This window comes from Felis catus, chromosome D3 (assembly GCF_018350175.1).
Source record: "Felis catus isolate Fca126 chromosome D3, F.catus_Fca126_mat1.0, whole genome shotgun sequence".
NCBI classification, from domain to species: domain Eukaryota; kingdom Metazoa; phylum Chordata; class Mammalia; order Carnivora; family Felidae; genus Felis; species Felis catus.
In genome coordinates this window covers 6,606,469-6,622,709 of record NC_058379.1, presented here as the reverse complement: position 1 = coordinate 6,622,709, position 16,241 = coordinate 6,606,469, and the positions used below count along the sequence as shown (strand labels likewise).

General features: G+C 40.6%; 1 protein-coding gene across 12 annotated transcripts in view; it reads right to left on the bottom strand.

Moving 5' to 3' along the window:
• The window catches only part of MPHOSPH9 (M-phase phosphoprotein 9), a 61,162-nt gene that overhangs the window by 25,952 nt on the left and 18,969 nt on the right, over positions 1–16,241 (bottom strand). For 11 of the 12 annotated variants that reach the window (XM_019814466.3, XM_045041100.1, XM_045041102.1 and 8 more), the window contains 5 exons: positions 14,130–14,255; positions 13,509–13,966; positions 13,022–13,177; positions 8,850–8,937; positions 6,130–6,345 (listed from right to left, as the gene is read on the bottom strand). In XM_019814466.3, coding sequence (XP_019670025.3) covers positions 6,130–6,345; positions 8,850–8,937; positions 13,022–13,177; positions 13,509–13,966; positions 14,130–14,255 — 1,044 coding nt within the window. The remainder of the gene's footprint in view (positions 1–6,129; positions 6,346–8,849; positions 8,938–13,021; positions 13,178–13,508; positions 13,967–14,129; positions 14,256–16,241) is intronic. The other variant, XM_019814467.3, reaches the window with a different exon arrangement.

The window sequence follows — 16,241 nt, the reverse complement described above, 5'->3', positions numbered from 1 at the left end:
AAGAGTATGTGGCTCCTGATCTTTGGGTCATGAGTTCGAGCCCCACCTTGGGTGTAGGGATTGCTTAAATCAACTTTTTAAAAAATGGTGCTGTGACCATCGGTTAACCATTTGAAACAGCAATCAAGTTCATTTCACATATCACACCATACATACGAGGTAATCTGGGGTAGCTTAAAGGCCTAAATGTATAAAGCAAAACTTTATAATTTTAGAAGGCAATATATAGGAGATTAATTTTCTGATCCTTGAGTAGGAAAAGACTGTGTAAACAAGACATAAAAGAGGCCTAAACCGTAAATGAAAAGACTGTATTTTGAATATTACAATCTAAAACTTGTACCCCATAAAAGAGAACGCCAAGTTAAATGCAAACCACAAGCCAAGAGAGCTGCAATACAGATTAATCACTGCACATCAATCAAACCAGCAAAAAATTAAGACGTCTGACAATACAAAGCATTGGAAATACTCTAGAAAATAAGAACACTCATCGATTACTGGTGGGAAATGAACTGGTACAACTATTTCAGAGGGCAATTTAGCAATATTAGCAGCATCTAATGAGGATGACAGCGTTCACATTCTATGTCCCAGCCACTGCATACAGAACACAGGCTCTTGTGGCAGATACTGTGTACCCCAAAGAGGCAGCGGCAATATTTCTGTTCACAAAAGGTCTTCCAGAACCTTGAGACACCCCATCAAGAGGTGGTACCTACTTCTTTCCTTGAACCTGGAAGACCTTTGAGAGAGACTGTGTAACAAATGTGTTCATTCCATCAGTCACTCCTAAGAAGGCAGGGGTGATCAGAAATGGGTGCATGGGGGGACTTCAATTGTATCTGTGGCATTTTAAATCCGAAGATGAGTGCTTGGTCCACATGTGCTTTTTCTTTTTACATACCTGAAATATTTAAAAGCTGTTTAAATAAAAACGAGTAAAAGCTGCATGTATCAGCATGGTAAATCTCAGAAGCAATGCTGCAAAAAAACAGGTTGTAGGAGGGGTGCCTGGCTGGCTCGGTCAGTAGAATATGCAAATCTTGACCTCAGAGTCGTGAGTTCAAGCCCCACGCTAGGCGTGGAGGCTGCTTAAAAATAAAAAAACAAAACAGGCTGCTGGAAGATATAGGTAGTACAATTCATACGTAGTTCATAAACATTACTATATATTGTTTATAGACACGTGGGTTTGGAGCAAAAGTAGAAAGAAATTCATGGGGAAACCAAGAGTGTATTCAGCATAGCAGGTAGGAGAGAAAGGAATAGAAGAGGGTGTTTCAACTGGATTTGCAGACAGGTGGTATGTGGATGCTCTATCTATTACTCTCTGTACATCTCCCTAGGCTTGAAGTATTTGACATAGCAAATGCAAACAAACAGTGTCATCACTGGCAACATTAATATAATCTCAATTCAAAACAACATTCCAATGATCCAATGAACAATGAACATACCTAGTACTAGATCTCCGTTTCTACATATTTTCCACTTAAAGGAACCAGGGCTCGTTGGAGTCATGAGTGATTTAGAGCTATGGGAAAGTACAAGCTGAGCCTGGAATATCTTGCTGTGCCAGGAAGCGTGGATGTGCTCAGAGAATGACAGGAACACGTCAAAAGGACACAAGAGCCAGCCAGCCTAACACTTACCCCACTGGCCAAAACTAGGACAAAACAAGCGTCAAAATAATAACCATAACAGCGACAGCAAAAAGAACTATATAACCCACTGAATAAAATAAGAATCCATGAGGGGCACCTGGGTGGCTCAGTCGGTTAAGCGGCCGACTTCGGCTCAGGTCACGATCTCACGGTCCGTGAGTTCGAGCCCCGCGTCGGGCTCTGTGCTGACAGCTCAGAGTCTGGAGCCTGTTTCAGATTCTGTGTCTTCCTCTCTCTCTGACCCTCCCCCGTTCATGCTCTGTCTCTCTCTGTCTCAAAAATAAAAAAACGTTTAAAAAAAAAAAAAAAAGAATCCATGAGTCCACGCTGACATAAATAAACAAAGGAGAGCAGAGAGGTCCTCCTTTCAGAAAAATGTAGAAGGGGTAATAGGAAAAGCATCATTTGGCAACCACCATAGTAATTACCTGTTTCAGGAAAGACTCCTCATGCTAAAGCTAGTGGGTAAAGTCTGATGAGAAGAAGGTGATTTACAAAGTCTTAAAATATCCCCTAATACTTACAAATTCCAAACTGGGAGTTATAACTTTACAGTGCAGACACCAGGCAAACAGCACCTTAACCAAGAGATCAGGGTTAACACCACAAAGTGAACATGGGCCTCCTGATAGGATGTGCTAAGAAGGCTCAGCTTCCTTCCACTCTTGGGCATTACAACAACCTGAATCTGACTGCAAAATACAAACCCGAACTGAAGAACATTCTGCAACAGTGCTGTCCAACAGAACTTTCTGCAGCACTGGAGGTGTTCTCTTATCTGTGCTGCCTAATGGGGCAGCCACAGCCTCATGCGGCCGCTGACAGACTGATAAAGCAAATAGAGTCAAATGTTAAGATTTAGAATCAAGGTGAAAGGTATCTGCAAAGTTTTTATACAATTTTTGCTACTTTCTGTACATCTGATATTATGGCAAAGTAAAATGTGCAAGAAGTTTTAAAAACCAGGATCTCATCATGTACTCGCACACAAAATTATACTGTTAATACACATGAATAAGAACAGTAATAACCAGGGGCTCTTGGGTGTGTTGGTTGGTTAAGTGTCCGACCCTTGACTTCTGCTCAAGTCATGATCTCATGGTTCATGAGTTTGTGGGTTCAAGCCCTGCATCGAGCTCCATGGCTGACAACGTGGAGCCTGCTTGGAATTCTGTTGCCCCCTTGCTCTCTTTCTGCCCCTCCCCTGCTTGCATTCTCTCTCAAAATACATAAATGAATGAATGAATGAATGAATGAATGAATGGACAAACATTAAAAAAAAAGAGTAATAATCAAAACCATGTGAAGTTGTAATCAAATATGACATAGTGAACAGAGTGTTTATATCCACTCTCTCCTGAAACTTGACTATCAGAGAATAAAATACATAGGGTTTATTGATAAGATGTGCTGAAATGGCACTTTCCCTCTGTGGTTTTCCTCCCAATATTCCATAACTACAGCCTAGTCATAAGAGAAACATCCCAAGGGACACCCAACAAAACCCCTGACCAATCCTCCTCAATACTGTCCAGGTCATCAAAAACACGGAAAGTCTGAGAAACTGTCATAAGCAAAAGGACCCTAAGGAGGCGTCATGGTACCTAAATGTACTACAGAATCCTGGGACAGAGAAAGAACATTAGGTAAAAACAAAGGAAATCTGAATAAGCTATGGAATTCACTTAATAATAATGAGTCGACATTGGTTCATTAATTGCCACAAAATACCATACTAATGTGAGACATTAATAACAGGGGAACCGTGCAGGACATACAGGAACACGACACTATCTTCTCAATTTCTCTGTAAATCTAAAACTGTTGTAAAAAAATAAAAGTATTTTTTAAAAAGTGTGACTGCAAGGGCACCTGGGTGGCTCAGTCGATTGAGCCTCTGACTTTGGCTCAGGTCATGATCTTGCGGTTCATGAGTTCAAGCCCCACATCGGGCTCTATGCTGACAGCTCAGAGCCTGGAGCCTGCTTCAGATTCTGTGTCTCCCTCTCCCTCTGCCCCTCCCCTGCCCGCACTCTGTCTCTCTCTCAAAAATAAACAAACATTAAAAAAAAATTTTTTTAAGTGTGACTGCAAACCATAAATGTTTTCAGACATGGAAGGCTTCAGAATTTGTCTCCCAAGTACTCTTTTTCTCAAGAGATACACTCTGGCAAAACAGAGAATTCAACTAAGAAAGAAGTACAGGATGCACACAAAACAAGAGACCTAATACAAGAAAGAAGCAAAGACCATTCCCAGGATGATGGCAAAGGTAAGTCCCAGACATCTGTGTATCCGACCTCAAGAGCAAGCAGCTCATAACAAAGCAGAAGTATTTGGAGGTGGGAGCAAGTACTAAATACAGGCTACTTATCAAGTTAAAAAAAAAAAAACAAAGTAATTATTAATTCTAGGGAAAATAAGAGAAAGGAAATGTAATCACTGAACACTGCAGCCTGGCTCTCAACAATATTTACACAGACAGTAAGAAATACTGAATACTGATCTAACTGTCAATGATAATACATCTCATTTCAAATCTAAAACACCATTCACCAGAAATCATACCATTATTTACTACTACTTTCTACTAAAAGAGAAAATAAAATGCGGCCAATTAAACTATGACACCACGGTGTAAAGATGTATACCAATTCTTCAAGTTGTTAAAATGTAAAAGAACAGCATCTTAGAATCAAGTTAACATATTAATCACAATGAAAAGACAGAGAGGGGGCGCTTGGGTGGCTCAGTCGGTTAACCGTCTGACTTCAGCTCAGGTCATGATCTCATGGTTCGTGAGTTCAAGCTCCATGTCAGGCTCTGTGTTAACAGCTCAGAGCCTGGAGCCTGCTTCACATTCTGTGTCTCCCTCTCTCTCTGCCCCTCCCCTGCTAGCACTCTGTCTCTCTGTCTGTCTCTCTCTCAAAAATAAACTTAAAAACCAAAAAGAAAAAGAAAGGAGAGAAGTGTTTGTATTGGGAGCAAATGGTGTAAGAAGGCTAAACTGTGGCTTTCCTTGCACAGAAGTCGATATGTAATGTCTGAAACTGATGAGGAAAAAAAGAGAAAGAGAAATAGAAGTTTGTTACATAGAAACATGGAGAAAAATGCTACGAGAAACCACTAGAAGAGCTGAGAGTGATGACTTCTAAGGTAGGGGACACCTAGGAAGGGAGAGGTGGGGAAGACCACCGTTTTCCCTTAACATCTGAATATTTAAACCATTTACATGGGGGCACCTGGGTGGCTCAGTCGGGTTAAGCATCCGACTTCAGCTCAGGTCATGATCTCATGGTTTGTGGGTTTGAGCCCTACACTGGGCTCTGTGCTGACAGCTCAGAGCCTGGAGCCTGCTTCAGATTCTATGTCTCCCTCTCTCTCTGCCCCTCCCCCCCTTGTGCTCTCTCTGTCTCAGAAATAAATAAAAAATTTTTAAAAAATGTACATGGGGCGCGTGGGTGGCGCAGTCGGTTGAGCGTCCGACTTCAGCCAGGTCACGATCTCACGGTACGTGAGTTCGAGCCCCACGTCAGGCTCTGGGCTGATGGCTCGGAGCCTGGAGCCTGTTTCCGATTCTGTGTCTCCCTCTCTCTCTGCCCCTCCCCCGTTCATGTTCTGTCTCTCTCTGTCCCAAAAATAAATAAAAAACGTTGAAAAAAAAAATAAAAAAAAAAATGTACATGTACTGGGGCGCCTGGGTGGCGCAGTCGGTTAAGCGTCCGACTTCAGCTCAGGTCACGATCTCGCAGTCCGTGAGTTCGAGCCCCGCGTCGGGCTCTGGGCTGATGGTTCGGAGCCTGGAGCCTGTTTCCGATTCTGTGTCTCCCTCTCTCTCTGCCCCTCCCCCGTTCATGCTCTGTCTCTCTCTGTCCCAAAAAAATAAAAATAAACATTGAAAAAAAAATTTAAAAAAAAATGTACATGTATTATCTTCATGAAAATAAATATTTAAAAAATCAAAGTAATAACAATCTAATGCTCTCAGGGAGAAAACTGCAACAGCCGAAATGCTTTCAGATTTCTTTATGTACCATGACAAAGAATATTAAGAAAAATCTAAGAAAAAAAAATACACAACCCGAAACCTAATGCAGTTTCAATGTTGTACAAATCCAAATTTTAAGTGACATTATAGCAAAATGAAAAAATTCAATCAAACCTATTCTAAATCTGGTTCATTTTACCCATCTAGCCACATAGATGCTTATTTAAGAGCGCTCAAAAGGTGACTCGATAGAGACAAAAAGCACGGGGGAAACACCACAGTTCTGAACGCTCTGACTTCCTGCTTCAAGATAAGACCTAACAGACTCAATCGAGAGAATCTATATTTGCAGCCACAGCAAAGTTATGTCAAACAAAAATAAACTTGGAAAAAGTCATAATAGCCTGTAAGAGTACAACATCTAAAATAACTTTTAGCCAACCCTGTCTTAAGTTTCCATTTTTCGTCACTTACATCTTGAAACATTTTGTTTTCCTGTTTCAGTCTTGCTTCTTTATCATCTGAGAGTTTGTAAGCATTCTCAAATGCTTCTTCTAAATCCTGCAGTCGAGATTTTAGTCGAATGATGGTATTGTCTTTTTCTTTGTTACTTGTTCTCATTTCCTCAATCCGTTCCTGCAAAATTTTGGAAGCACTGCTGGCTGCATTGAAGCGTTCTCTAAAATCACTCTACAAAATAAAAACAAGGATAATAAATTGTTTTTAATTAAAAAAAATAGATGTTTCAGTAGCAGCTAATAAATTGTGGGCATTAAACTATGAAAGAAAAGTAATAAAATAAAACCTACAAATTGGAATTAACAATTTTAATATTTTGTTATGTCCTGGGATGGAGACTAAAAAGGATCACTCTACTAAAGTAACAGCTTCAGGGGTACCTAACTGGTTCAGTCAGTGGAGCATGTGACTCCTGCTCACAGGGTTTAAGTTCAAGCCCCACACTGGGTGTTGAGATTACTCAAAAATTAAATCTTTAGGGGTGCCTGGGTGGTTCAGTTGGTTAAGCATCCGACTTCAGCTCTAGTCATGATTCCATGGTTTGTGACTTCGAGCCCCATGTTGGGCTCTGTGCTGACAGCTCAGAACCTGGAGCCTGCTTTGGATTCTGTGTCTCCCTCTCTCTCTGCCCCTCCCTGCTTGCGCTGTCTCTCTCTCTCTCTCTCTCTCTCTCTCTCTCTCTCTCTCTCAAAAATAAACATTTAAAAAAATAATTAATTAAAAAATTAAAAGATAAAAGGGCACCTAGGTGGCTCAGTCAGTTGAGCATCCGACTGCTGGTTTCAGCTCAAGTCATGATCTTATGGTTGATCGGTTCAAGCCCTATATCTGGTTCTGTACTAGCAGCTTAAAGCCTGCTTGGGATTCTCTCTCTCTCTCTCTCTCTCTCTCTCTCTCTCTCTCTCTTTCTCTCTCTCTGCCCCTCCCCTGCTTGTGCTATCTTTGTCTGTCTCAAAATAAATAAATAAAACTTAAAAATTTTTCTAAAAAAAATCAATCAATAACAGCTTCATGAGATTGTCATGAAGTACAGACAGAAAACCATTTCTGGCATTGAACTGCTGGACCCACCTGGAGGTCACTTTAATGAAAAAAATAACCATGGCTATTAGGGAAATGATTCTGAAAGGGCAGCTGGAGTCTGTTGCCCCACATTAATATTTAGGGAGAATCAAGCATTTCTTACCCTATTCTCTCACTATGAAAATAAAAGAGAAAATCCAAAATGCATCTGCTATATTAATATTCATTCAACAATCGTTTCTTGAATATCCACTAGGTGCCAAGCACTAGGGTGCAAAAAATATAAGATTAGCAAGAAAGACAAGTCCCTGACTTTGAGAAGTTTACAATTTAGGAGAAAGACAACTAAAAAAATATATATCAAAGAAAGACAAACAGTGCACAGAACGTAAGTGGCATTTTCCATCAAAATGTTACTAACAAGGTTACACACAGAAGAATAAAATTTGGTAACGCATGGAAAAATATTTTAAAATATTAAAATATTAAGTGTCTGACCTCGGCTCAGGTCATGATCTTGCCGTTCCCAAGTTCAAGCCCCGCATAGGGCTCTGTGCTGACAGCTCAGAGCCTGGAGCCTGTTTTAGATTGTATGTCTCCCATTCTCTCTCTGTCCCTCTCCTGTTCACATCTGTCTCTCTCTCTCTCTCAAAAATAAACATTAAAAAAAATTTTTTTAATTTTAAGTTTCTGCATTCCTAGTTATACATCAAGAAAATTTAAAACTTAACTCCACATAAAATGTTGTATACAAATATTCATAGCACTGTCATTCATAACAGCCAAAAAATCAAAACAACCCAAACATCTATCACCTAATGAATAAATACAGAATAGTATTCAACCATAAAAAATAATGAAATACTGATTCATGCTACAACATGGATAACCCTTGAAAATAATCATGCTAAGTGGAAGAAGTCTGACACAAACGGTCATATATATGAGATTCCATTTATACCAATGTCCAGAATGGGCAAATCCAAAGAACAGAAAGTAGGGTAGTGCTTGCTCAGGGCTGGGAACAAGGGGGTTTGGGGTTAGGAGGGAAAGGCTAATGGTTAAGGGTTTCAGGGTTTCTTTTTATTTATTTCTTATTTTTTTACATGTTCATTTATTTATTTTTGAGAGAGAGAGAGAGAGAAGGAGAGAGCGGGGAGGGGCAGAGAGTGGGAGAATACCAAGCAGGCTCTACACTGCCAGCACCACAGCCTGATGTGGAGCTCGATCTCACGAACCTCAAGATCATGACCTGAGCCAAAATAAAGAATCAGACACTCAACTGACTGAGATACCCAGGTGCCTCTGGGGTTTCTCTCTGAGTGAGAAAATATTCTAAAATTGACTGTAGTGATGCTTGCACAAGTTTGCAAATATACTAAAGACCACAGAATTCTATACTTTCAGACAGTGAGTTTTATGATACGCAAATTATATCTCAATAAAAAAAATAAAAAATTTAAAGGGTAAAAGTTTATCCTATCCTATGAAGCCAGCAGCATTCAAAATATAAACTTACTTAATAAGACAACCTAAGATTAAAAACACATAGCCAATATTTTCATAAAACTATTAATTTGTCTGTAAAGTTCAGTTAATAAAAAGGCTTAAATTCTTAACGTTGAGCCACTAAACAACAGAAGAATACTTACAACTTCTATTTCCAGCAAGTTATTCTTATTTTCAAGTGTTCTCACACGACTAGTTGCTTCATTTAGAGCACTATCTAATTGGCCACATCTAAAAACCATAAATTGGAAAGAAAAAATTAGAAGATAAAATCCTTTCCCTTAGAAGTATTCTGTAAATCTGATTTGCCAATATATAAAACAAATTCTCCATTTATTGAACACAGAGGATGCCATTTTAATAAAATACATCCCAATAAACCTGATATCATCTTCCAGAGAAAATTATAATATGAAAAGATCCCTGATAAGTGAAAAAGGCAAAATATGAAAGACATTTGTATACCTATGTTCACAGCAATGTGCACACTAGCCAAAAAGGGAAGCTAGCCAAGTGTCCATGAGGGCTGAATGGATGAACAAAATGTGGTCTATCCATGCAGTGGAATATGATTCAGCCTCAAAAAGGATGACCGTCCAAAGCCTGCTACGACATGGATGAACCTTGAGGGCATTATGCTCAGAGAAATAAGCCAGACACAAAAGTATGCTTCCACTTATACATGGCACCCAAATTCATCTGCGGTGTTAATTTCATAGACAGAAAGTAGGATGGTGGGTGCTAAAGGGTGGGGGTGGTGGGAGTGCAGACTTGTTTAATGGGTTCAGGGGTCGGGTTTGCAAGATGAAAAAGTTCTGGAGATGGATGGTGGTGATGGTTGCCCAACAATGTGAATGTACTTCATGCCAGCGAAATGATCGCTTAAAAATGGTTAACATGGTAAAAAAAAAAATGGTTAAGATGGTAAATTTTGTTATTTATATTTTACATTAAAAATAAATTTTAAATTAAAAAATATAAGATATAAAAGGATGCATTAAACAGCTTGATCTTTGTTATGAAAGAAAACCTATATAAATATGTGTATTGTGATTTGTAGGATATAAAACTTAAGTCTGGAAACTTAGAGGCCGGGTAGGGAGACTTTTCTTATTATATCCCCCTGTAGTTTTCCAAATGAGCATGAATGTATTCTTCTTAGAATTAAAGACCTTCTTCATAAAGTTAATCATCACAGAACCTTAAAATAACAAAATACACGGAAGAATTCGGTTATCATTTTGACTCCGTGTTCATGAATTGGGAGTACAAGCCAATATCTATTTGGCACTGATTATATGCCAAATCCACGTTAAGCACTTACATTCATCCTCACAATCCTATGAGTTAGGACTATTATCATTAGCATTTTACAGATAAGAAAACAACATGAAGCTTAATTCCTCCTGGGTTGTAAGCCATCAAACTGGGATTCTAAACCCGGCAGTCCGGCTCCAGAGTTCACGCTCCTCACCACTGTGCATCGATGCCACGTAGCAATGAAATACTGATAAAACCGTTCTAGAAAGAAAGAGCACTAAATAGTCAAGTGTAGGTATGTTAACTGTATTTCTCTGTTTTAATTCCCACACTGACTCCGGCATGAGGCTGTGTCACATAATCTGGTATCGCAGCTGGCCTACGAGAGAAGTGTCCATGGCCCCATCAGCAGTTCCAGGGGGATTCTCCCAATTGCAATTTTAAGTCTGAAAAACCCTGATGTGTATGCTGACAACTTAAACTTGGTTTTTGTCTTTGGCGAATCATTTCTCCAGTCCTGGCTGACTGCAACTACAGCCACTCATTTGCACACTGTCCTTGCGCCCACCCCAGCGCCCTGACTGCTGCCGCCACCATTAGGACACAGCCACTTAGTCAAATCCTGACTTCCAATCTGTCCTACCTACACTGCCTCACCGCTCCATGGCTCTAGCAGCTTCTAGACAGAAAAGTGCGTTAATCAGCTATCATTTCCTAGGTGTCTTTTCTGGTGGCCTATCTTTAACCCAACAAGGTCTACGAGCTTCTTTCATACTCGTTTTCCACAGGAAGGACCTACAGTCATCTTTGACTTTTTTTTTTTTTCATCTTTGACTTCTTGAAAACAAACAACAAGAACCAACTTCCCCTAGCCTGACATCTACTCTTTTCCTTTTATCCTAGAAAACCTATTTCTGGCTCTTTTCAAATTACTGCTCCCTACCATGGCACCCCCAGTTCCACCCCCAACCCCACCTCCAGCCCCACTCCCAGCAGCAAAACCGAAGCTGTAGTAACACTCAGGTAGTTAACAGCATGTTAACTACCACAGCAACCACAAACTAGTATAAAGGCTAGTTTTCCTACAATTCTCCAAGCTAAACTACTAACTGGACCAGAAGATTTCAGTTCCCTCATCTTTTTTTCAAGGGGCTTTGTCTTTTCTTGCCTTAAAAAAGAATACTTTAGGGGCACCTGGGTGGTGCAGTCAGTTGAGCGTCCGACTTCAGCCAGGCCACGATCTCGCGGTCCGGGAGTTCGAGCCCCGTGTCAGGCTCTGGGCTGATGGCTCAGAGCCTGGAGCCTGTTTCCGATTCTGTGTCTCCCTCTCTCTCTGCCCCTCCCCCATTCATGCTCTGTCTCTCTCTGTCCCAAAAATAAATAAACGTTGAAAAAAAAAATTAAAAAAAAAAAAAAAAAGAATACTTTAGGGGAGCCTGGGTGGCTCAGTCAGTTAAGCGTCCAACTTCGGCTCAGGTCATGATCTCATGGTTCATGAGTTCAGGCCCCGCGTCAGGCTCTGTGCTGACAGCTCAGAGCCTGGAGCCCGCCTCGGATTCTGTGTCTCCCTCTCTCTCTCTTCCCTGCCCTGCTCACACTTTCTCTCTCAAAAATAAATAAACATTAACAAATTTAAAACAACAAGAACAAAAAAAAAAAAGAATACTTTGCTGCTATACTGACCTGAGTTTTTTTTTTAATATTTATTTATTTTTGAGAGAGAGAGAGAGAGTGCGAGCGCCAACAGGGGTGGGGCAGAGAGAGACAGAGAGAAGGAAAGAGAGAATTTCAAGCAGTCTCTGCACTGTCAGTGCAGAGTCCAACGTGGGGCTCAATCTCACAAACTGTGAGATCATGACCTGAGCGAAAATCAAGAGTTGGACACTTGGAGCGCCTGGTCAGCTTAGTTAAGTGCACTGACAGCACAGAGCTTGCATGGGGTTCTGTCTCCCTCTCTCTCTTCTCCTCCCCTGCTCCTTCTCTCTCTCTGTCTCAAAATAAATTTAAAAAAAATTTTTTAATTTTTTTTAATGTTTATTTATTTCTGAGACAGAGTGAGACACAGCAAGAGCAGGGGAGGGGCAGAGAGAGAGCGAGACACAGAATCTGAAGCGGCTCCAGGCTCTGAGCTGTCAGCACAGAGCCCAAGCGGGGCTCGAACTCACAAACCATGAGATCATGACCTGAGCCGAAGTCGGTCGCTCAACCGACTGAGCCACCCAGGCGCCCCAAATTAAAAAAAATTTTTAAAGGTGGCTCAGTTGGTTAAGCATCTGGTCATGATCTCACGGTTTGGGAGTTCAAGCTCTGTTGGGCTCTCTGCTCAGAGCCCACTTTGGGTCCTCTGTTCCCCTCTCTCTCTGCCCCTCTGCTCTACTCCCCTCTCAAAAACAAACAAACATTTAAAAAACAAAAAAAAGAATCAGACACTTAATAGACTGAGCCACCCAGGTTCCCCCCCCCCCCCCCCCCCCGCCCCAGCTTTCAATCTGTTTAAATCCCATTTAAATGTAAAGTATGTTCCAAGTATGCTGTTATTAATACTAGCGAAGGCATCAAATTTTGTTACTGATTCTCTCCCTAAAACAGGTATACAGGTATCCTTAACATAACTGCCCCTGTGTTTCCATGTTGGTTACTTGTTTGTACAGGATAATTGCTTACACAGGTTCAGGAGTGTCTGGATTTAAGTTACATGTCTCTGAGTTTCAAAGCAGGTTGAGAACTGCTAGAGGATGTTAGAGACTTCTGAGAAAATCTGTACACAATACTAATCCACTCATAAATGACGTTCCTTTACATACAGGGTATCTGCTCAACTGTTCCAGTATTCTGTCCGTGTGAAACAAATGTTCTCATGTCAGCTATTAGTGTGCTACACGAGGTTGGTTTCGATCTGTGAAAATAATTCCTTAGGCAAATAGGTCTCTGTTAAAAATTTCAAATCTAAAGCACATCTTTGCAAAATGTTTTATCACAATTAAATATACTTAGGAAAAAATAACATTTCCAAGTTGGAGAAACACTAACTTTAGAGTTGAATTATAAGCTTTACCTGTCTACAAGAATTTGATTGGTTTTCTTCCAATCTTCAACTGCAGAAATCTCCTTTGCCTCCAGTTTCTGTTTCAAACTATTTATTTCTGACTCATAATAAGCTCGAAGATCGGCTACGTGTCGAGCGTGCTTCTCCTTCAGGTTCTGCCGAATCCTGTTGGTGAGGGCAAAACAACTTGTTAGGAAAGCATTTCCTCACTCTACCCCACAAGAGAAACTAAGAATACAATCTTTCTCAAAAGCAAAACTACAGCCTTCTTCCTCTGCACACTCACACAAAACGTAACAGATCAATACACAAGTTAACAACTAATTAAGTAAAAAAAACAAAGACGCGGATATTTAGATGCCCTACTTTAAAAGTTCCGCGTCTCTTTTTTTAAGATTTTACACATTAGTGAAGGTCAATAAAAATCATTTTCATAATTCAAGCAGACATCAAAGAAAAGCTATTAACATTACAAGCCACGCGCTGAAACACATACTTTGACAGTATTACAGGATCTTCCAGAGGAGTCAGCGAAATGCATTCTGGGACACTGTTGGCTGTCCCTGGAAGCTGGGACTGACTGGCTGAGGCTGAAGTTACCACGACCGTGTTTTCTTCATCTACAGTGTTGACCGAGATGTCATTACTAGCAGTAGTAGTCACCGAAGGAAACGTGGAACTGCTCCTACTTTCGTTTGGGAAGCCATGATTTTGCCAAGAGTCCACCGGTGAAGCTTTTGTGTTTGAAGGATACTTGGGGAATCCAGATGACTGAGAAGCGATATTACTTGCTTGTGAAAATGAGTCTATGTCAGAGTGACTAGACATACTGGGGTCTAGAACAGAGTCTGGTGAAAAGGACATTCTGTCATCAAGGGCATTCAAAAAGCCTTGCGGCTGAATTCCTGAAATCTGATTTGGCTTCATGTGTAACGTTGGATCCAGAGTCAGTACCTAGAAATTAAGACAGACAACAGTAAGATTTTGCCCTCGGCACTCAGTGTTTGTTTTTAAGGGAGCAGGCTTTAGATCTCCTACGGAAAATAAAGCTTGAGATAAAAGTTAAGAGTCATGAAGCATCTTTCATTTTCATTCAGCAGGGTGTTGCCAACTTTACCTCTGGTGGATGATTTGGGTTGGAAGCAGAAGTGAGATTCCTCTCAGGTAACTGCTTGTTTTCCCTTTGTTTTTTATGATAAATATCCTTCAGTGATGGTAGCTTCATCTCATTACTAGTATTAGACTTAAAGATATGAAACAAAATTATTTAAGTGGTAGTATCAATGATGGAAAAAATTCACTGACACAAGATCAGCACCACAAAAAGATTTCTGAAAGAATTTAAATGAACTGAGACTCTGGAGTGTCAGACTTATAAAACAAGTTTAGATGTCATTACCTGTTAATTACGAGTCTCCCTCAGAATGAAAAAAAAATGATATCCCCTAATAATAAATATTAAGGTGATAATCTGAACCTAAGTTATTTAATAGCCTCAGAATACTTCCAAAGAATAAAAAACCTTGGTAGTCCCCCGTACTCAAGATAAAAACCAAGTTTTGAGGTATGAAAAGACTTCATGATGAAACGAGTGAAGCAGGATTAAGAAGACTTTTGGCTAGATTAACATCATGTGACGCAGGGAGACAGGTATACAGAGATGAAATTCCTTATCTGTGTAGTTATTTTCCTACTTTTTTAAGAGTTCACAGACCAAGAAAAAGTGTTAAGAAAGAAGTTACCCAATGGAAACAAGCCCCTTTTTAAATTAATAAGATAAGAAGATACGACCCTAATTCCTACAGCTTGAAATCAGGGCTTTGTCACGCTGGAAATGTTGCAAAGAGGTCTAAAGCTCCAAATTTAAAACCTCAGCCTCAAATTATTTCAAAGTGGGGCTTACTGTAGGGCATGCTGGGGTATCATTTAACTTGGGTCTCAAATTTAAACTGTTTTAAATGAGATTATAGATTCAGCAAGAGATATATTGAAAGTACTCAAAGAATATATTCACATATAGCTTTAACTACGTGTCCCATTTCCAGACCCTACACAGGCTGCAGATTACCATGCATGAACATGTTTTAACAAACCCTGTAACTAGCTTGTGAATTGGACAATCGAACTTTTTACGTGTGCATTAAAAACATTAATTTTCTAGGGGCGCCTGGGTGGCGCAGTCGGTTAAGCGTCCGACTTCAGCCAGGTCACGATCTCGCGGTCCGTGAGTTCGAGCCCCGCGTCAGGCTCTGGGCTGATGGCTCGGAGCCTGGAGCCTGTTTCCGATTCTGTGTCTCCCTCTCTCTCTGCCCCTCCCCCGTTCATGCTCTGTCTCTCTCTGTCCCAAAAATAAATAAACGTTGGAAAAAAAAAATAATTAAGAAAATAATAATAATAAAAACATTAATTTTCTGAATGTGAGCCCTTAAAATTTACCACAATTTCTGTAATTGGAATTTTACTTTTAATTGAAATTTTTTTTTAATGTTTACTTATTTTTGAGAGAGAGAGAGAGAGCAGGAGGGGCAGAGAGAGAGGGAGACACAGAATCCAAAGCAGGCTCCAGGCTCCAAGCTGTCAGCACGGAGCCCCAATGCAGGGCTCGAACTTATGAACTGGGAGATCATGACCTGAGCCAAAGCCGGACGGCCAACTGACTGAGCCACCCAGGAGCCCCTGGAATTTTACTTTTTATACACCAGCAACCTAAAAGACTCTTTCAAGCTGAAAGTTTGTAACAAGCAGAGCACTCAGGAAATGGCCTCGAGCCTGAGGAATCCCTGCCTGGTGATGCCCCAAACCTGGTGGAGCACCCCCAGGCAGAGCTGGTGGAATTACTCTATTTAGAGGTCGTGGTAGCATAACGAACCATTCTTCACCATTTTCCACTTCTATGATCACTATATTTTAACATCTCAGAAGTGAGGATGCCTCTTGTAATTAACGGCATCTTAACATTGCTTTTGGTCAAGTAGCAATTGTGATATAATTGTCATTGTCTGCCCATAAGCACACATAGAAGACATCCAAATTGGCCGAACAGGTGTCAGCAGTTTGGAAAAAAATCCTAGAGCCTACACCAGAAGCCCTGAGAACCAGTATTTAAGGGACAGTGAATCATAGATGGTTAGCAGCATTCCCCATCTGGGTGCCAAAAGTAGGCCAGATCTACAGAACTACTAGGCCAGGTAAAAACTCAGCACCAGGGGCGCCTGGGTGGCGCAGTCGG